Source organism: Marmota marmota, unplaced genomic scaffold, assembly GCF_001458135.2.
Source record: "Marmota marmota marmota unplaced genomic scaffold, marMar, whole genome shotgun sequence".
Taxonomy (NCBI): domain Eukaryota; kingdom Metazoa; phylum Chordata; class Mammalia; order Rodentia; family Sciuridae; genus Marmota; species Marmota marmota.
This window is the reverse complement of record NW_025999891.1, coordinates 6,331,420-6,353,418: the sequence shown is the minus strand read 5'-3', so window position 1 is coordinate 6,353,418 and position 21,999 is coordinate 6,331,420. Positions and strand designations below refer to the sequence as shown.

The window sequence follows — 21,999 nt, the reverse complement described above, 5'->3', positions numbered from 1 at the left end:
TTTTTTTTTTTTTTTTTTTTTAATACTGAGGATTGACCCCAGGGGCACTTAACCACTGAGCCTCATCGTCAGCCCTTTTATTTTTCATTTTTTTAAAAAATTGTGTATAGACTCAATGCCTTTATTTGTTTTTATGTGGTGCTAGGATCAAACTAGTGCCTCACACTTGCGAGGCAAGTGCTCTACCACTGAGCCACAACCCCAGCCCCTTTATTTTTCATTTTGAGACAGGGTCTTGCTAAGTTGCTTAGAGCCTCACTAAAGTATGAGGCTGGCTTTGAACTTGCAATCCTCCTACCTCCTGAATAGCCTGGATTATTGGTGTGTGTACCATGCCTGGCCAACCTGTTTGTTTTCAAAATATGCATGAGATGTAACAAATTTTCTGTCATATCTTCTCAAACTGGGGTTCTAACTCTCAGCATTGTGGACTTAGGGCAGTGTTTCTTAAAGTGTGGCCAGCAGAATCTCAGGTATGCTTGTGAAAAATGAGAACTCCATCTATACACTCCTGTAGCTCTTCCTCTAAGCTTCTGGTTTGAGATGGAACCCGGCAATTTGAATTATAAGAAGCAGCCTACATGCAAAGAAAGTTTTATAATTACTACTCTGGCAAGCCATGATTTGGGTCTGAAGAATTTGTAAACTTAAATTGAATATTTTTTTAGGGCATAGATTATTCATTTTTTTAGGGCATAGATTATTCATTTTTTCTGGGAAGAGAGTCTATAAACCTCTCATAACTCAAGAAGGATTAAGTCATTGTCCCAATTAGGCTACTTTGGACTATAATTTATAGTCCTGTGGACTATAAATCTTAGTTTTCTTTTAGCATAGCAAGTACATTTTATTCATGAGGTGATTTGTGTGTGTATGTTATGACTTCCTAACATACTATTTTGTTGCTTCTATTAAGTTGAATTTTAATCTCCTAATAATTAATTTTTGTACTGAAGTGTGCTGTTCCCCAAAACTACATTGGGTAAATAATAATTCCTAACATTTATTTATTGAGAACCATAATGTGCTAGTTATTTTATGAAATGCAATACATAGATTATTTTAATCTTCATAGCAACTCCATGAAGTTATTGTTATTATATTCATTTGACAAATAAGAAATTTGAGGCATGGAGTACTTAATTAACTTAACCAAATTGACATAGTTTGTGAATAATGGAACCAAGAAATTGAATTCTTTCTGATGTGACTCAATTTTATGCAATTCTGCAAGTTTGCACAAATGAATTATGTTTAGTTTAGGAATAATGGAAAGTGTGTGTGTGTGTGTGTGTGTGTGTGTGTGTGTGTATGATAGAATATTATTCAGCCTTTTAAAAGAAGAAAATGTTGTCGAGTGAAATAAGCCAGATATGTTTAAAAAAAAATACTACATGATTTTACTTATATGCGGTAACCAAAAAACCCAAATGCCTAAAATAGAATGGTTACCAGGGATGGGGTAGAAAGGGATAGTAAGATATTGGTCAAAGGGTACAAAATTTCAATTATATATGATAGTTTCTACAGATCTAATGTACAGGATGGGGATTATAGTTAATGATACTGTATTATACATTTGAAAATTGCTAAGAGATACCTTAAGTGTTCTCACCACATACAAAAAGGTAACCATGTGACAATATGGATATATTAATTAGCTTAATTGTAATATTAGTTGACTACATTATGTATATTAGAACATTACACTTTCTACCTTAAGCATATATATTTTTAACAAAAAATTTTAAAGAATAGAAGATGATAGTTATATGGTAACTTTATATAATTAAACTTTTTCTAGAAATTCAGATTTTGAATTTTTCTTTTTCAGATCAAAGACAGTGCATCACAGACAAGGGATGTCCTCAAACAGCATTTTAATGATTTAAAAGGAACTCTTGGGAAGCTACTCGATGAACGATTGGTGACCCTTTTGCAAGAGGTAGACACCATTGAACAGGAGACCATTAAACCACTAGATGACTGCCAAAAGCTCATCGAACATGGAGTTAACACTGCAGAGGACTTAGTTCGAGAAGGTGAGAGTCCAGGAAGCCTATTAAATATGGTTCATTGAGATTGATGTTTGGCTGATTTCTTAGGATACCAGAAGGCTTCTTGTCATCTGTGTGGTGCTTGGGATGTTTCTACCTTGACAGCTTATAATATAGGATTAAAGATATACTGTGGGCATTCCAGGGTACATGTAATTGAGGTATTTGAAACAAGAAGGAGTGAATGATTTGTCTCAAATAGTTCTATGGTAATAATATCTGTTTCATTTTTAACACAATTTTAAGGTTATTTTGAATCTGTTCAAATATTTTTCAAGGATCATAGAATTTAAATCTAAATTAAAAGGGCTAATTTAAGTTTAAATATGATTGATGTTGACTCATGAAATTGAGTTGTTATATTTCTGTCTTCAGCCAGTATTTTTAAGTCATGCCCAGATCTTGTCCTCTTGTCTTCTTTCCTTCATGTTGACTTCCCTGCCTTCAACATAGGTCTTTGTCAAGTGTTTCCTTTCTTTTCTTTTTAAAAAAAAACCTGGGGATTGAACCTTCAGCCCCAGTTCTTTTTTAATTTTTATTTTGAGAGAAGGTCTCACTAAGTTGCTGAAGCTTAGCCTTTAACTTGTGAGACTTCTGCCTCAGCTTCCTGACTCAGATGGATTACAGGTGTGTGCCACCCTGCCCAGCTCTTTGTCAGGTACATTAAATGTTCTTTGGGGTTCACAGCCCAGTGGGAGAGATATACATGCCTAGAGAGATGGAAGAACTCACTGGAACATGGAGGAGGAATGCTTCAGTCTCTCTGGAAAAGTAGAGGGTAGATTTTTGCAGGAGGAGTTCCACAGAGGCTGGAAGAAAGTCATCAAGTAGACAAGAAAAAACAGAGGGTAACCATGATTCCAAGTGGAAGTAATGTGTGGAGTGGAGTGAACGGCATATTCAAGGATTTATTGAAGTATTTTTTTAAATAACACTGTCTACAGTCTGGAGATTCAATGATAGGTGGTGAGACTGGAGGTAGAAAAGACTGATTAGAAAGTTACAGTTGTCCAGAGAAAAATGGAAAGATTGTCAAGTGAAGATGAGACAAGGCTGCTTTTAAAGAGGTTTTTGTTTTGGTTTGGTTTTGAGGTAGAACTGAGATTATCAATCAGCAGCTATTGATTTTTGGTGATTACCGAGATATAGATAGAGAGGAAAAGGGGAAAGCCAACCTAGTTTTGGATGATTGGGTGAGTGGTGGTGCTAAAGGATGAGGGGAGGGTCTTAGTCTTTTAGGCATTTTTTTTTTTTTTTTTTTTTATTTTNNNNACAGCAGAATGCATTTTGTTTCACTGTACACAAATGGAGCACAACTTTTCATTTCTCTGGTTGTACACAATACCTTTATTTTGTTCATTTATTTTTATGTGGTGCTCAGGATTGAACCCAGGGCCTTGCACATGCTAGGCGAGCACTCTACCAGTGAGCCACAACCCCAGCCCCTAGGCATTTGGTTTGAAGTGAATTTGAGGTACTTAACATGAAAATGTGGGTATAATGCTTAGGAGAGAGATCATGCTAGAGATGTCAATGTGGTGTTGATTGCATACAGATCAAATCTGAATATGTGGGAATAAGTAAAATCATCATATCATGAGAAAAATAAGTGACAGAGGGTACAACATTAAGGGATGCCAGCATTTAAAGGACAGTTGGGATAAAGAAGCCTCTGAAGGAGACTAAACTCTTTCACAGAGTGAGCGCTATGAGTGGCATAAGATAAAAAGTCTAGATAGCTCATAAGCTTGGAACTAAAAGTTAATCGCTTTTGTCCCACTTAGAATGTGGCACTACTGTTATCTTTACATGCTAATAATAGTTTTCTCTTTTCTTCAATGGGAAGTGTTTATTTTTCACTGACCTTAACAGTGCCTTTGAGAAAATTCTTTTCAGCAGGAACACAGGCTGTCTTTTCCCAGAGGTTTTGCATTTGGAAACAAACCCAGAAACAGGTCAGCACAGGTCAGGGTTGTGCACCCATTGCCCTGAAAACTAAGAAATGTTTTCGTTTTAGAAAAAGTCCTTTGAGGCACATGACATGTTTGTTGTAGCATTTGACACTTGAATTTTTTTTAATTCTGCAGAAATATTTTTCATGGGCTGGGGTTGTGGCTCAGTGGTACAGTGATTTCCTAGCACTTGAGAGACCCTGGGTTCAATCCTCAGCACCACATAAAAATAAAAAAATAAAGGTATTTTGTCCAACTACAACTAAAAAATAAATATTAAAAAAATATTTTTCACTTCAGACTCTTTCTTGACTCTTTCTCCCAAGGGATAAACTCTTATTTATGGAATTTTGAGGATTTTGAGGCAGTATGCAATATCTCTGTTTTTCTTTTGGTCAAGGAGGTCAGATGGTCTCAAAGAACTCAAGTAATTCCAGGGTACTTTCAAATGGAAAAACATTCTGGCAGTGTCCTTCAGCTGTGGAACCATAATTTTCTTACCCTCTACATAGCTTTTTCTTTTTCTTTATTTTTAATATTTTTTCATTGTTGATGGACCTTTATTTTATTTATTTAAACGTGGTGCTGAGGATTGAACCCAGTGCCTCACACATGCTAGGCAAGCACTCTTCCACTGAGCTATAACCCCAGCCCCATAGCATTTCTTTTTTGTTGTTCTGTTGTGTGATTTCTGATCTGCTAAGCTTCTCTAGGAGAGGTGGATAGAAGTTCCTGAGCCTGCTGCTTTGTGTAAAATTGATTGTCAAACCAATTTTGCTTTTTTAGAGCAGAATCACTAAGCTCTGCCAAAATGTTGCCGTTTTCCCTTCTTGGGCTTACTAATAAAGCACTTCTTAAATAGTTTCTACTTTTACATATTAGGAATTTGACTATGGTGTCACTTAGGAGTTTTTTGCAAGAAAACTGGAAACCCAGGTAGATGCTGGTTGTGTAGATTATACTAGTTGTGTGACCATTTTTCACTGTAATAGTTCTTTCTCTTGATTGTAGGTGAGATCGCCATTCTTGGTGGCATAGAAGAACAGAATGAGAAACTTTGGAGCTTTACCAAAAAGGCCTCACACATTCAGTTGGACAGGTAAAAGAGTTTTTGACTTTTTGACTTTTTTTTTCTTTTTGTGGCATTGAGGATTATTTTAAAGGCCTTACACATGCCAAGCAAGTTCTCTACAACTGGAACTACCACTTCAGACATTTTTCATTTTTAAAAATTTGAGACACGTTCTCACTAAATTTGGCCAGACTGGCTTTGAACTTGCCATCCTCCTGTCTTAACTTCTCTAGTAGCTGGGATTACAGATGTATGGTACTATGCTCAGCTGGATTTACTAATTTTGGGGGTGGGGGAGGTACCAGGGATTGAACTCAGGGGCACTCAACCACTGAGCCACATCCCCAGCCCTATTTTGTATTTTATTCAGAGACAGGTCTCATGGAGTTGCTTAGCACCTTGTTTTTGCTGAGGCTGGCTTTGAACTCACGATCCTCCTGCCTCAGTCTCCCAAGCAGCTAGGATTACAGGTGTGCACCACTGTGCCTAGCTAGACTGACTTTTAAACATTTAAACTATGTCTTCTTTTGCCCCCTGATTAAGGGGGATAGAGAATATAGTTTTCAAAGTGTCATTACTCATTATCAGTAGTATTAGCATCAAATAGTCGTGATTATAAATCTTTGGCATCATAATACTATAGATTTTTTTTTCAATTTCAGTGGAGAAGAGAATTGTTGTGTTTGCTTTAGGCAGCATATACACTAAAGTTGGAATAATTCAGAGAAAATTAGCATGAACTCTGTTGGGGACAGGATTCTGAATATATCATTGAAATTGAAACATATTTTAGTAAAGCAGATCTTTTGGTATAAAATTGACAGTTGTGATCCTACCAGTTTTTGCCCCTGTTTATTTGAGAAGACAATTGTTATGTAATCTTTTTTTTTTTTTTTTTTTTTTGGAACTGGGGGTTGAACTCAGGGCTTTATGAATGCAACCAGATGCTTTGCCTCTGAGCTACATCCCAGCCCTGTTATGTAATCTTTATGAAGATGAAAGGCCTTCCCCCACTGTCACAAGAATTATTTACTTAGGACTTCAGGACCCTTCTAGAATGTTGCTAATCTAAAATATTCTTTATATCTTTAACTTTATTCTAGTTTTAATTTAAGTTAAAAGCCTCATAAACACATGAGCTTTGTTTCCTCAGCTTACCAGAAGTGCCTTTACTGGTTGATGTGCCTTGTTTATCTGCTCAGTTGGATGATTCAATTCTTAACATAGTGAAAGATCACATTTTTAAGCATGGAACAGTAGCATCTCGCCCACCAGTGCAGATAGAAGAACTAATAGAGAAACCTGGAGGCATCATAGTACGATGGTGTAAGGTATGTAATTCAGGAAATAGAAGTGGCCTCAACATTATAGGTTTAAGATTGGGGACACTAAAGTTCTTTCATTAAACTACCTTTAAATATTTTCTTATCTTTCCAAACAAAAGTCCCTTTTGCTTTACAATTAAGATGAAGTCACTGTGAACATAAAAGAGGGTGATTCTACAGTTTGAAATAAATAGTTTTGAAGGTACTTTTGTGTGTGTCTATGTGTGTTATTAGGGATGGAACCCAGGGCTTTATGCATGCTAGGCAAATGCTCTGCCCTTGGGCTCCATTACCAGCCCCTTGAAGATACTTTGAAAAATCTATTCCAACATTGTGTTTTGTTTGTTCTTTTTAGATATATATGACAGTATAGTATATTTTGACATATTATATATACATGGAGTATAATTTATTCTAATTAGGATTCCATTCTTGTGGATGCACATGATGGTATGTTCTTATATCAACAAAGGAAGGTTATGTCTGATTCATGCTACTGCCAACATTGTGGGGTTTTTTGTTTTGTTTTGTATTTGTTTTTTGATAGCAGGGATTGAACTCGGGTGTTTTTTTTTTTTGTTTTGTTTTTTGTTTTTTAAGAGAGAGTGGGAGAGAAAGAGAGAGAGAGAATTTTTTTAATATTTATTTTTTAGTTTTCGACGGACACAACATCTTTGTTTGTATGTGGTGCTGAGGATCGAACCCAGGCTGGACGCATGCCAGGCAAGCGCGCTACCGCTTGAGCCACATCCCCAGCCCAGAACCCAGGGGTCTTAACCACCAAGCCACATCTCCAGCCCTTTTGTTTACATTTTATTTAGAGGCAGGATCTTGCTGAGTTGTTTAGGGCCTCACTAAGTTGCTGAAGCTGGCTTTGAATTCTGATCCTCCTGCCTCAGCCTCCTGAGCTGCTGGGATTACAGGTGTGTGCCACCGTGCCAGCCAATATTGTTTCTTTTTTTTAAATATTTTTTACTTGTATATGGACATGATACCTTTATTTTTATTCTGTTTTTAATAGCTCTACTTCTGAACCACAACCTCAGCCCTCTTTTTTTTTTTTTTAATGTGGTGCTGAGGATCAAACCCAGTGTCTCACACCTGCTAGGCAAACGTTGTACCACTGAGCCACAACCCCAGCCCCCAACATTGTTTCTTAACATACATTTCTGCGGACTTAACTCTCAGTGAATTGAGAATTTCTTCCTTTTCTATTTATTAGAAAAGCCAGAAGAAGACAGTGAATTTGACTATCTTAATTTTTTTGTTCAGCATTGAACTAATAACCTTTGAAATAGGATTTCTCATTGGGCTCTGTGGTGCACTCCACCCAGTAGCTCGGGAGGCTGAAGGCAGGAGGATCTAGAGTTCAAAGCCAGCCTCAGCAAAAGGAAAGTGCCAAGCAACTCAGTGAAACCTTGTCTCTAAATAAAAAATACAAAATAGAGCTGGGGATGTGGCTCAGTGGTTAAGTGCCCTGAGTTCAATCCCAAGTACCGCCCCCCCGAAAAAAAAAACAAGAAAAGAAAAAAAGAAATAAGATTTTTTTTGAAGAGATAATACTTCTTTTAAAAAAAAAAAAAAATATATATATATATATGTATATATATATATATTTTTAATTGTAGTTGGAAACAATATCTTTATTTTATTTTTATATGGTGCTGAGGATCGAACCCAGGGCCTTGCTCATGCTAGGCGAGCGCTCTACCCCTGAGCCATAACCCCAGCCCCCGAAATAAGATTTTTTTGGTACTGGGGATTGAATGATTAACCACTAAGGCATGTCCCCAGCCTTTTTTATTTTATTTATTTTTGAAACAGGTTCTCCAAGTTACCTAGGGCCTCACTACATTGCCTAAGCTGGTTTTGAACTTTCAGTTCTCCTGCCTTAGCCTCCCTAGTTGCTGAGATTATAGGTGTGTTCCTTAAACTCTCAGCATTGCCCAGAATTTTGCATATTAAGTCATGTTGTGTGTTTGATTTAATCATATTTTAAATACAAACAACATCAAAATTAGCTATAGTATATAATATGTTAACTGTGAAGAAATACATCATTCAGAGGGGAATGCTTAGCTTTTGGAAGGTATTTTCTTAAATGGATTTTTTTATATATATTTATTTGTTTAGTTGTAATTGGACACAATACCTTTATTCCATTCATTTATTTTTATGTGGTGCTGAGGATCGAACCCAGGGCCCCGAGCACGCTTGGCAAGTGCTCTACCGCTGAGCCACAATCCCAGCCCCTTAAATGGATGTTTTTAAAAAGTTTTTTAGCTGTAGATGGACACAATACCTTTATTTTATTTAGTTAGTTTTATATGGTGTTAAGGATAGAACCCAGTGCCTCACATATGCTAGGCAAGTGCTCTACTGCTGAGCCACAACCCCAACCTTTTTTTTTTTTTTCCTTTTTTTAAGAGTCTTAGTATGAAAGAAAGAAGTAGAGATGCTTTTGTTGGTACAAAAGAATTCTATTATTGCTCATATTCTCTACCACCACCACCATCACCAACAAAACAAAGAAACCCTGAGGAATCTTATTTTATTTTTATTATTTTGCTGGTCACTCTATGTAGGGTTATTTCCAGTTTCTGTTTTTTTGCTATAAGCATTCTTATTCATGTTTCCTTGCACAAAGGCATAAGGTTTTTTTCTGGTGTGTACCTAGCTGTAAAATGATGAGATCTTAAAAGTATTGGATTTATATGCTGTTAGGTAGTACCGGTCTTTTTAAAAAATGATTGCATGAGTTTAGCCTTCCATCGTTGTATGAGAAAGTGTTCTTCAACATCTTCACCAGTGCTTGGTATTGTCAGATTTTTTATTTTTGCCAAAATGGTATTAATTATGGTTTTTACATTACATTTCCATATTATGAATTGGTTTGAATATTTTTCTTTTCTTTTGGCTATTTACATTTACTTCTACGTCTTCTTTTCTTCTCTCTCTCTCTTTTTTTTTTTTTGGTATCGGGGATTGAGTCCAGGGGCACTTTATCATTGAGCTACTTCCCTAGCCCTTTTACTTTTCATTTTGAGACAGGGTCTTGTTAAGTTGATTAAGGATTAAGGACTTGCTAAATTGCTGAGGCTGTCCTTGAACTTGCAATCTTTCTACCTTAGCTTCAGAGCTGCTGGGACTATAGGCATGAGCCACTATGCCTGAATTGCGATTTATATTTCTTTTTTTTTTTTTTTTTGGTTGGGGGGAACATTGGAATTGAACCAAGAGCACTTAACCACTGAACCACATCCCCAGCACTTAAAAAAAAAAAATTTTTTTTTTTTTTGTAGTTGTAGATGGACAGCATGCCTTTATTATTTTTATGTGGTGCTAAGGATTGAACCCAGTGCCTCACATGTGCTTGGCAAGCACTCTGTCACTGAGCTACAGCCCCAGCTGCCCCAGCACTTTTCATTTTTTATTTAGAGACAAGTTCTCAGTAGATTACTTACAGCCCTGCTAAGTTGCTGAAGCCAGCTTCGAAACCTGCAATCCTCCTGCCTCTGCCTCTCAAGCTGCTGGGATTATAGACATGTGCCACCATGCCTGGCTCTTGGCGATTTGTATTTTTTAATCTAACTTACTTATATCTTTTGCCTATTTTTTTCTATGGAGTATCTTGTCTCCTATTTATTTTTAGGATTATACATTGTAAGTATTAATTCTTTATTATATGAGTGATGTATAGATCTTTCAGAATTATTCCTGAATTCTGAATGTTTTACTAAGGCATTATTATTTAGAAAAACATGCTATTTCTTCAAGGAATCAGATTTTTAAAAATATCAGTCTGGTAAGTATGATAAACACTTCAGTCAATAAAGAAAAGAAAGGAACTAGTGATGACATATTTCCTGTGGTCTTCCCTAGAATAGCCCATATCCAACCTATGGGTCTGTATGCTTGATCCAGAATGTCCCCATTCATTTCCTGGTTTTTACCTAACATAAAACCTTTCTTTTTAGGTGGATGACGACTTCACAGCCCAAGATTACAGGCTTCAGTTCCGTAAATGCTCTTCAAATCATTTTGAAGATGTTTATGTAGGTTCTGAAACTGAATTCATAGTATTGCACATAGACCCCAATGTTGATTATCAGTTCAGAGTCTGCGCCCGAGGAGACGGCCGACAGGAGTGGAGCCCGTGGAGTGTCCCCCAAATAGGTCATTCTACATTGGTGCCTCATGGTATGCGATGCCGTCTCACCCCTAAGGCTTAACTGCATATAGAAACAGTTACATTCTGTGCTAAGGGCTACCTACTGACAACCTTTTTTCTTTTCTTTTTTTTTTAATGCTTTTATTTTTGAAATACATGACAGCAGAATGCATCACAATTCTTATTACACATATAGAACATAACTTTTCATATCTCTGTATATAAAGTATGTTCATACCAATTCATGTCTTCATACATGTACTTTGGATAATGATGTCCATCACATCTGACAACCTTTTTTCTAAAGATAAATCCTGAAATGATGAGAAGAACATGAAACATCTTGTACTCAAATTACAGTTCCTTCATATAAATTTTGTTTTTATCTGTTCTTATCGAGGGATTTCAAAAATAATGCTAGACATATTCTTAGCATCACCTAAAATCAAAGATTGAATATATTGCATAGGACACAAAGTTTTTCAAACCTTCAATAAATATCTGGGCAGAGGCAATTTCTTAAGTCTTAAGATTTGAAATTGGTCTCTCTTCTCTATTACTATTTCTAAAGACATATTCTTTTTTCTCCTTTTTTTTTTTCTTTTTTTGATAAAAGACAGGGTTTACTATATTGCCCAGACTGGCCTTGAACTCCTGGGCTTTACCAGTCATCCTGCCTCATCTGCCTGAGTAGCTGGAACCACAGGCATGTGCCACACACCTAGCCATCTACTCATTTATTAATTAGGTAGTTTTTTTTTTCTTCTTCTTCTTCTTTTTCCCCTAGTACTGGGGATTGAACCCAGGGCCTCACCCATACTAGGCAAGTGCTCAACCACTGAGTTATACCCCAGCCCTTTTCATTTTGTTTTGACATAGGGTCTTGCTAAATTGTCCAGGCTGGCCTTGATGAATGCACGCCTCCTGCCTCGGCCTCCCAAGTAGCTGGGATTATAGGCAGGTGCTACTATGCCTGGCAGTGTTCTTTCTTTAATGTGGTGCTGGGCATTGAACCCAGGGCCTTGCTCATGCTAACCGTGTACTCTACCATTGAGCTACACTCCCAGGCCCTATTAATTAGTCAGGTTGGAATAAACTCGAACAGTTAGACTTTAACCATGATTTTTTTTTTTTTTTTGTACTGGGGATTGAACCCAGTACTACATCCCCAGTCATTTTTATTTTTTAGTTTGAGACAGGGTCCTGCTAAGTTGCTGAGGCTGGCTTTGAGCTTGCAATCCTTCTGCCTCAGTGTTCCAAGTTGCTGGGATTGCAGGAGTGTGCTATCACACCAGATTTAAAACGTGATTTTTATTAGCTAGGAGATAACACTTAATTGATGCTGTACCAAAATTGTGTAGGAATGTACTAAAATCTTTCTGTAATTTGTAAGAGTACCATGATACCCCATAACTGAAACCCTTTATCTTAGTAAATTTGGCCATGACCTCTATAAGTAGTCATTTTTAATGTGTCTGTATTGAAGTTATCCTTGAATAGGAGTCTAATAATTTTCAATATCTTTGCTTTTAAAAAGAGTGGACAACTGGCTTTGAGGGATACAGTCTGAGCAGTCGAAGAAATATAGCACTCCGGAATGATTCTGAATCCTCAGGTGTTCTCTACTCCAGCGCTCCAACCTATATTTGTGGGCAGACATTAACATTCAGGCAAGTGGATATGAATATATCTGTCATAATCTGGGCACAGTGGCGTCCATCTGTAGTCCCAGCTACTTGGGAGGCTGGGATAAGAAGATTGCTTGAGACTATGAATTTGAGACCAGCCTGAGCAGCATAGCTAGATCCTGTCTAAAACATATTTTTTTAAAATGATAAAATATCTGTCATAACTTAAGTAACATATCAAAGTACACAGAACATGTATGAGCTTTAAATTAAAAATATCCTGAATTTATTTGTCATTCATAGGCAGTGTTACTTTGGGGAGGGTTCTTTATTTCTGTGTCAGTTTTCTCATCTGTATTCATGAAGTATTATGAAGATTAACTAATATGTGTATAAAAATGTGTGTAAAAACTCAACATGAGGGGTTGGGGTTGTGGCTCCATGGTAGAGCGCTCGCCTAGCATACATGAGGCACTGGGGATCCTCAGCACCGCATAAATGTAAAATAAAGATATTGTGTCCACCTAAAACTTAAAAATAAATATTTAAAAAAAAAAAAAAAAAACAACCAAAAACCTCAACATGAGGGCTGGAGATATAGCTCAGTTGGTAGAGTATTTGCCTCGCATGTGCAAGGCCCTGGGTTCAATCCCCAGCACCACCAAAAGAAAAAACAAAGAAATAATACCTCATAAGTCTCTCCACCACCTACCCCTCCCCCACCTTTGGTACTGGGAATTGAACCAAAGGTCACTGTACCACTGAGCTATATACCCAGATTTAGTTTTTATTTATTTATTTTTAAAGTGTTGGGTTTTTTTTAAAAAAGTTATAGATGGACGCAATACCTTTATTTTATTTATTTATTTTTAAATAAATTTATTTTTAAATAAATAAATAAAATAAAGGTATTGCGTCCACCTACCACTGAGCCCCAACCCCAGCCCTTTATTATTTATTTTGAGACAGGGTTTTACCGAGGCTGGCCTCAAAATTAGGGTCCTCCTGCTTCAGCCTTCCAAATTGCTGGGATTATAGACAAGCACCTCCCCACCTGGCTTAAAAATCATTCTTAAGGCCTGGGGTTGTGGCTCAGTGGTAGAGTGCTTGCCTAGCACATGTGAGGCCCTGGGTTCCATCCTCAGCACCACATAAAAATGAAGTTAAGATATTGTGTTCACCTACAACTAAAAAAAAATATATATTAAAAAAAAATCATTCTTAAAAATTCAGAGGCCAGGGCTGGGATTGTGGCTCAGTAGTAGAGCACTTGTCTAGCACGTGTGAGGTGCTGGGTTTGATCCTCAGTACCACATAAAAATAAATAAATAAAATAAAGGTATTGTGTCCATCTACAACTGAAAAAAAAAATCAGAGGCCAAGGATTTTTTTGCTTTGTCAATCTATGAGAACAAGTCTCTGAGAGAGACAAATATCAGCGTACACAAACCACGCAGATGCTTCTCTGTAAAATGAGGTTCCTCGTGGTAGAGTTAGTTACAAGAAGGAGCAAATAATGAGAGGGTTGGGATTTTTTCAGCCCCACCTACCAACATCCAGGAAAGGGCATGGGGTAGGCAGTGCTGGAGAGTAAACTCTGTAGAAACTGTTGAGTCACAAGGTTTGATGAGCTTTCAGATTGCTGTACACAATGAACTGCTGGAAGGGCATTGTACCTAGAGGGAGTGTGCCATCTCTGTGCCCTCCTTCATCCCTTACCCTATGTATCTCTTTGTCTGCTCATCTCTGTTCTTTATAAACTGGTGAACATTGTTTCTCTGAGTTCTAGGACCATTCTATCAAAATATAGAGGAGGAGGAGGTCATGGGAACTCCTAGTTTATACCAAGTTAGTCGGCAGCATGTGAAGCTCAGATTTATGATTGGTACCTGAAATGGGGGCAGCCTTGTGGGATCTGATGCTGTCTCTAGGTGGAGTGTCAGAATTGAGTTGAATTATAGAATATCCAGCTGGTGTCCAGGGAGTTGGAGAATTGCTTGCTATGGGGTGGGGGAAACAGAACAGCCCACACATGGTCAGGGAAGTGTTCTGTGCTGTACTGAGGAGGAGCATATAAGAAAAGATTGTTTTTTCCTTCATACAGTGTTAGATTTTCAACTGTTGTATCCTCAAGCTTTAAATTCTCATTCTCAAGAGAAGCCCCATTTATCATGCATTATCTTTTAAATATATATCTGATTTGGTTTTTAATATTTTATTGAGGATTTTTGGGTCTTCACAAGAGGTGTATTTGTGTTTTTTCTTATGCCTTTGTAAACTAGTTTTATTACCAAAGTAATGGCCAACCTCAAAGAAATTTAGGAAGTATTTCCTCTTTTGCTTTCTGAAAGTATTTGTATAGAATTGGTATTATTTCATCCTTACATGTTTACCAGAATTTACCAATGAATTTGTCATCCTAGAGTTTATCTGTTGGAAGATTTTCAATTTCTATAATAGATATGGATAATCCTTCAAATTATCCATTTCTTTTTATAAAATATATTTTATTTTTTTAGAGTATTTTTAGGTTCACAACAACTAAGAGAAAGGTACAGAGAATTCTCATGAAGTGCCCTCTGCCCCCATATATGCATAGCTTCCTCTATTAACAGTATTTCCCACAAGAGTAGTACATCTGTCACAACTGAGAAACCTACATTGACACATCATTGTCATTCAAAGTTCTTGGTCAATATTTTAAGAGACAATAAATCCTATTTTATAGTTAGTGTAGCAAGGAATGTATTTCTGTATCAAAAATCCTTTGCCACAGACTGGGGTTGTGGCTCAGTGGTAGAGCACTTGCCTAGCATGTGTGAGGCACTGGGTTCGATTCTTAGCACCACATATAAATAAATAAAGTCCATTGACAACTAAAAATAAAAAATTAAAAAAAAATCCTTTGCCATGAATTGACAAGGCATCCTTCTCTCTTCCTTTTTCTTAACAAGTTTTTTTTTTTTTTTCCCAGTTTAACAAGGACATATTTGTTGACATATCATTTAATACCTCTTCCTTGGGATTGTCAGACTTACTTGTCGCATTCCTGCAGTATGTGATTGTCCTAATGTCACTGATTCGTTTAGCAGCATTAAGTATTGATATTTTTTCCTCAATCTGTAACTGATAGACAAAATAAAATTCTCATTTTGTTATTTCTTAAATTTACTATGAAGTTAATCATTTTTCACAAGTTTATTAGCCATATAGCTAAATTTTTAAAATCTTTGTTCTAGGTGTTCACTCTAGGAAGAAGGAAGCTTGAGATTGGATATTAATGATACCTTGCTATTTAAATCTAAAATTAGCCAAAGTGCAGATTAATAGGAGTAAATTAGCTAGCTGGTTTTTTTTAATTGTCATTGTACTTTTATTTTATTTATTTATATGTGGTGCTAAGACTCGAACCTAGAGCCTTACACATGCTAGGCAAGTGCTCTACAACTGAGCCACAACCCCAGCCTTAGCTAGCTGTTTTGATGCCTTTGAAATTTCTCCCTTTTTGGACCTTGTTCTTTTTAAACCATTTTACCTTTGAGAAAGATTATTATCTAGAACTTCTATCCTACTCTATGAAATAGATGAATTCCAACAAACTTTTACATAAATTGATTTTTTAAATTAATTATTTGTCAGGTTATTTTTGTATGTGGTGCTAGGAATTGAAATCAGGGCCTCACATGTACTGGGCAAGCACTCTACCACTGAGCTACACCCCCAAACCTTATTGAAGGTTTTACCTCCTGCATTGAACCCAGGGGTACTCTACCATTGAGTCATGTCCTCAGCCCTTTTTATTTTATTTTTATTCTTCTGGCACTGGGGATTGAACTCGGTGGGCACTCTACCATTGAGCCATGTCCTTAGCCCTTTTTATTTTTTATTTTTAGACCAGAGTCTTGCTAAGTTGCTTAGGGCTCACTGAGTTGCTGAGGACTGGCCTTGAACTTGTGATACTCCTGCCTCAGCTTTCTAGATGGTTGGAATTACAGGCCTGTGCCACTGCCTCTAGCTCTGGTATCTGAAATTTGTGTCAGGATTTTGTTATGTAAGTTGACAGAATCATAGTTTGCAGTTCACATTCCCTCCCCTCCCCACAGGTTGAGTTGATATCATGTGGTTCAAAGGTTGGTCTTTGTGGCAGTTTCCATCCGAAGTCATCTTGTTAGCAGTAAACTATCCAGAGACCCACCTTGAGTCACTTTATTAACGTAAGCTGTCCAGTGTGAGAGGTCCACCATGAATAGCAAACACACTCCTGTCTCAAGGAAAATTCTTCCCAGGAACCAGGACATAAACCAGCCAAATTCTTCATTATGCAATACTATAACAAATATACACTATTATTTATCCAGGATTCATGAGTATTTATTTTTTAGAGAAATAACAAATTAGGGATAAAATTTAGGTCCTAGCTGGGCACAGTGGTGCACACCCAGGTACTCTAGAGGCTGTGGAAGGAGGATTGCAGATTTTGAAGCCAACCTGGGCAACTTAACCAGACCTTCTCAAAAATAATATAGAAAGGGCTAGGGATGTCACTCAATACTGCTGGGGATGTCCCCTAATTGGTAGAGTGCTTGCTTAGCACGCACAAGGCTCTGGGTTTAAATATCTTAATGTTTATTTTAGAATAAAACCAAAGATTATCATAATCAGAAAATTAATAGTTATAATACTATTATCTAATCTTTAGACCCTACAGATTTAGTTGTTTCAGTTAACATTCTTTATAGAAAAAGTCTTGCATCATGTATCATGTCTTGATAGTCTCTTTTAATCTGGAATAGTTTTTCTGTTTTTGTTTTGACTCTCTGAAGAGTGTAAGCTAGTTATTTTATATAGTGTTCTCCAACTTGGGGAGTATTTCCTAAGGATTAAACCCAGTCATGGATCTTTGGCAGAAGTATTATAGAAATGATGTCACATTCTTCTCAGCATCATATCAGGAACCATTTGATGTTAGTTTGACATGTTACTGGTGCTATTAAGTCAATAAGTCCCAAGTTTTTAATTCTGGGAATATTTTAAATGAAATTGACACAGGTTCATTAAAATAGGTTGGAAATCATAATCTAGAGTTTACTGATTTACTATAATAATGTTAATGACATTAATAATGTTAATGATATTAATAAATATTATCACTGATCATTTTCCTGTTTTCTCAAAAGAATAGATCTCTTAAAATATATATAATTTTTCAGTGTTGAGCATGGTGGCACATGCTTATAATCCCAGAGGCTCAGGAGGTTGAGGTAAGAGGATCATGATTTCAAGGCAATCCTCAGCAATTTAGTGAGGCCTTAAGCAACCTAAGGAGACCCTGTCTCAAAGTAGAAAATATAAAATGGGCTGGGGATGTGATGTGCCACTGGGTTCAATCCCTGGGATCAAATATATATATATTATATATTTTTTTTTTCAAAGTTGCCATAAGTGTTGTATTTTACTATTAGTTACTTATTTGTGGTAGTAGGAATGGAATCCAAAAGCTGAGCTATATCCACAGACAGGATTTTGCTAAATTGCTTCGGGCCTCGCTAAATTGCTGAGCCTGGCTTTGAACTCACAATCGTCCTGCCTCAGCCTCGCAAGCCACTGGGATTACAGTGTGCACCATGGTCCCAGGCTCCCCAGCCTTTTTATTTTGAGACAGGGTTTCACTAAGTTGCTCAGCTGGACTTCAACTTGTGATCCTTCTGCCTCAACCTCCCAAATTGCTGGGATTACAGGTACAGGACTACTGTCTGTTACTGATTCTTTCCTGAATTGGTTATTACTTTGGTAGTTGTTAGTGGTTTTTCCGATTCTATTATTTCTTCTACATTACTTTACACTGTGAGAGTTTTTTCTTCTGTATGCATTTATATCAGTATAATCTCATGGTTGCTTATTCTGTTCAAAGGGCTGTACTCCATTACTGCGATATTTCTTAAAATCATTTAGGATTTGGGGTTTTTAAAAATTATTATTATTTAAACAGTATTTGCTATGCTTTGAATGTGTCTCCCAAATTTCAGGTGTTAGAAACCTAATCCCCAGAGCTGGGTTTGTAGTTCAGTGGTAAAGCGCTTGCCTAGCACATGTGAGGACCACACTAAAATAAAATAAATAAAAGAAAGATATTGTTTGCATTTACAACTAATATTTTTAAATAAAAATAAAAAAATAAACATAATCCCCAGTACAAGGGGAACATTGAGAGGTGGGACCTTGTAGGGGCAATTAGCTCATGAGGGCTCTGTCTGCACTAGTGGATTCATGTCACAAGAGTGGAGGGGAGGAGGAACCAGGGATTGAACTCAGGGGCACTCGACCACTGAGCCACATCCCCAGTCCTATTTTATATTTTATTTAGAGGCAGGGTCTCATGAGTTGCTTATTGTCTCACTTTTGCTGAGGCTGGCTTTGAACTCTTGATCCTCCTGCCTCAGCCTCCTGAGCCACTGGGATTCTAGGTGTGTCCCACCAAGCTCAGCTACAGGAGTGGTTTTTTTGTTTTTTTTTTTTTTTTTAAAGAGAGAGAGAGAGAGAGAGAATATTTATTTTTTAGTTTTCGGCGGACACAACATCTTTGTTTGTATGTGGTACTGAGGATCGAACCCGGGATGCAGGCATGCCAGGCGAGCGCGTTACCGCTTGAACCACATCCCCAGGAGTGGGTTTTTTTTTTTTTTTTTTTAATATATTTTTTAGTTTGTGATAGACCTTTATTTTATTTATTTATTTGTATGTGGTGCTGAGAATTGAACCCAGTGCCTCACTCATGCCAGGCAAGTGCGCTACCACTGAGCCACAGCCACAGCTCCTCAGGAGTGGGTTTTGATAGAGCAAGTTTGGCCCACTCTCTCTTTCTGTGCTCTTTTGCCCTACTGCTTTCTGCTATGGGATGTACCAAGCTCTTGCCATCAGATGCTGGTACTTGGGTGTTGTACTTTTGGCCTTGGGAACTGTGGCAAATAAATTTCTTGTCTTTATAAATTACCCAGACTTGGTATTCTGTTTAGCAATACAAGACAGACTAAGACAGTATTACAGTAAGTAATCTTATCATTCTGTAGCTTCTCTTCCCAAAGTTATGTTTTGAGATTAAGACCAAACTGAGCTAATTTATTTTTTTTTAACTTGCTGTATATATTTTTTCCATTTCCTTACTGATGGGTTTTGGGACATTTGGGGTTATACTATTATAAACAACACTCCAGTGCTGTAGTGAATATCCTTGTACAAGTCTCCTTGTATTCCTATTAGAATTTTTCTAGATAAAATACACAGAAATGAAATTACTGTGTCATTGTGTGTGTGCATCATCAGTCCTTTCTGCTTGATGAGGTATTGTCAGGTGGCTTTCCCCAGCAGCCATCTTGGTTTATATTCCAGTCGTGGTATATGGGAGATCCTGTTTCTTTATGTTTGTTTCTTCTAGAATTTAGTGTGGTCCTGTGTCATAAAGTTTTGTCTGTCTTATAAATGGGAAATGATCTCTCACTGTATTTTTTTATCTTCCCTAAGTTCTAATGAGGTTGGAATTTATTGGCCATATAGGTTTTCATGTTGGTGAATTGTCTGATTCTGTAATTTCCCTATTTTTCTTGTGGATTATCTGTCCTTTTCTCAACTTATTGATAATTGCTAAATTCTGGAACATATCTTCAAATACTAGACTTTTTTGAGATGATTTTTGTTCTAGATTTCATCTCAAAATAATTTCCCAGAATATTAAAAATAAAATATCTCTCATCTTTTAATTGTGGCAAAAAAAAAAAATGCCATGTGTGGTGGTGTATACCTATAATCTCAGTTACTCAGGAGGCTGCATCAAGCCAGCTCTAGATTTTGTAAATTTTTTTTATATCAGCCATGATAAAGATCTGATGTAATACTGAGGGATCTTGGCTGGAGATGTGGCTCAAGCTGTAGCGCGCTCACCTGGCATGCGTGCGGCTTGGGTTCGATCCTCAGCACCACATACAAACAAAGGTGTTGTGTCTGCCGAAAACTGAAAAATAAATGTTGAAATTCTCTCTCTCTCTCCTCTCTCTCTCTCTCTCTTTGAAAAAAAAAAAAATACTGAGGGATCTTTTTTTTTTTTTTTTTGGTAACTCTTTTTAACATTTAAGTTGTTGATGAACACAACACAATGCCTTTATTTTTATGTGGTGCTGAGGATCGAACCCAGGTCCCGCCTGTGCTAGGCGAGCTCTCTACCGCTGAGCCACAACCCCAGCCCCAGTTGGGGTTCTTCTATATATTTTGGCTATTAACCCCTTATCAGATGTATGGTTTGCAAATATTTTCTCCAATTTCTGGACTGGGGATGTGCCACAATGGTAGAGCACATACTTAGCATGTGTGAAAAAGCCTCACACCAAAAAAAGAAAGAAAAATGACTCATTCCATAGGGGCCTTTTCACTCTCTGGATGGTTTCCTCTGCTGTGCAGAAGTTTTTTAGTTTGTTCCAATCCTTGTCCATTCTTGCCTCTGCTTTGAGGGTTATGTCTGAGAAATCATTGCCAATGCCGGAGTTCTAAGGCCTTTCCAAGTTTACTTCTAGGAGTTTTATATTTATAAGTCTTATATTTAGGTCTTTAATCCATTTTACTTAGTTTTTGTGTATGGTGAAAGATAAAAGTCCAACATGATTCTTTTGCATATAAACATCCTGTTTTCCCAGCACCATTTGTCTTTTCCCCATTGGATAGTCCTGACACTTTTGTCAACAATCATTTGACTGTAGACTTATGGGTTTATTTGGGGGCTCTCTGTTCTGTTCTTTTAACATAGATGTCTTGTCTTTATGACAGTACCATACTATTCTGCATTGTTAATATGTTTTGGTCTGAAAGTATAAGTCCTGCAGTATGCTCTGCTCTTCTCCTTCCTGGAAGCTGTAACAGAAACTGGGGCGTTCTTGCCCAGCACTGAGCTGCACTGGCTTGGAGAAGGGACATATTTGTTAAGATTAAAATAACACCAACTTCATAGGTTGTTATGAGAATTGGGAAAGATTCCATCCATGAATGACAAGGACACATTCTGGAAAATACATCATTAGAGTATTTCCTCATGGTACAAACATCATGGAGCATACTTACACAAACCCAGATGATGTGACTTACTACACACCTAGGCTTTATGAGTAACCTATGTGTATCCCAGGCTACAGATTTGTACAGTATGTTACCGTACTTCATATTGTAGGCAGTCATAATGCAATGGTAAATATTTGTGTACCTAATCATAGAAAAGATATGGTAAACTACTAGATGACCAGAACTTTTCAGCTCCGCTATAATCTTAAGGAACCATCATTTTATGTGTATTCTACCATCGGTCAAAACATCCTTATGCAGTGCATGACTCTAAAAATATTTAAAACAGTGCTTAGAATATAGTAAGTTCTCAATTGTTATTATTATTTAGAAAAGAGCAATTGTGATGAAATTGCTTTTTCTTTTTTTCTTTTTGCCGTATTGGGGATGGAATCCAGGACTTCATTCATTCTAGGCAAGCATTCTACCACTGAGCCATATCCCCAGCCTGTTTTATTTTATACAAGCCGGTCTTGAACTTTCAGTCCTGCTTCAGCCTCCTGAGTAGTTATGCTTACAGGTTTGTTCCACCATGGCCAGCAATGAAATTGCTCTTCTTTTAAAAACAAAAAACAAAAAAAAAAAAAAACTATATATATATATATAATATATAGAGAGAGAGAGAGAGAGAGAGAGAGAGAGAGAGTGAGTGTGTGAATGTTAGTTAATTGATTCTTATTATTTATTTGTAATAT

General features: G+C 37.0%; 1 protein-coding gene across 1 annotated transcript in view; it reads left to right on the top strand.

Annotated features, from left to right (window-relative positions):
- Crlf3 (cytokine receptor like factor 3) overlaps positions 1 to 21,999 on the top strand; it is a 39,164-nt gene that overhangs the window by 13,845 nt on the left and 3,320 nt on the right. The window contains exons 2-6 of the mRNA XM_015501164.2: positions 1,835 to 2,042; positions 5,021 to 5,108; positions 6,235 to 6,412; positions 10,384 to 10,606; positions 12,115 to 12,247. Of these exons, the coding sequence (XP_015356650.1) occupies positions 1,835 to 2,042; positions 5,021 to 5,108; positions 6,235 to 6,412; positions 10,384 to 10,606; positions 12,115 to 12,247 (830 nt within the window). The remainder of the gene's footprint in view (positions 1 to 1,834; positions 2,043 to 5,020; positions 5,109 to 6,234; positions 6,413 to 10,383; positions 10,607 to 12,114; positions 12,248 to 21,999) is intronic.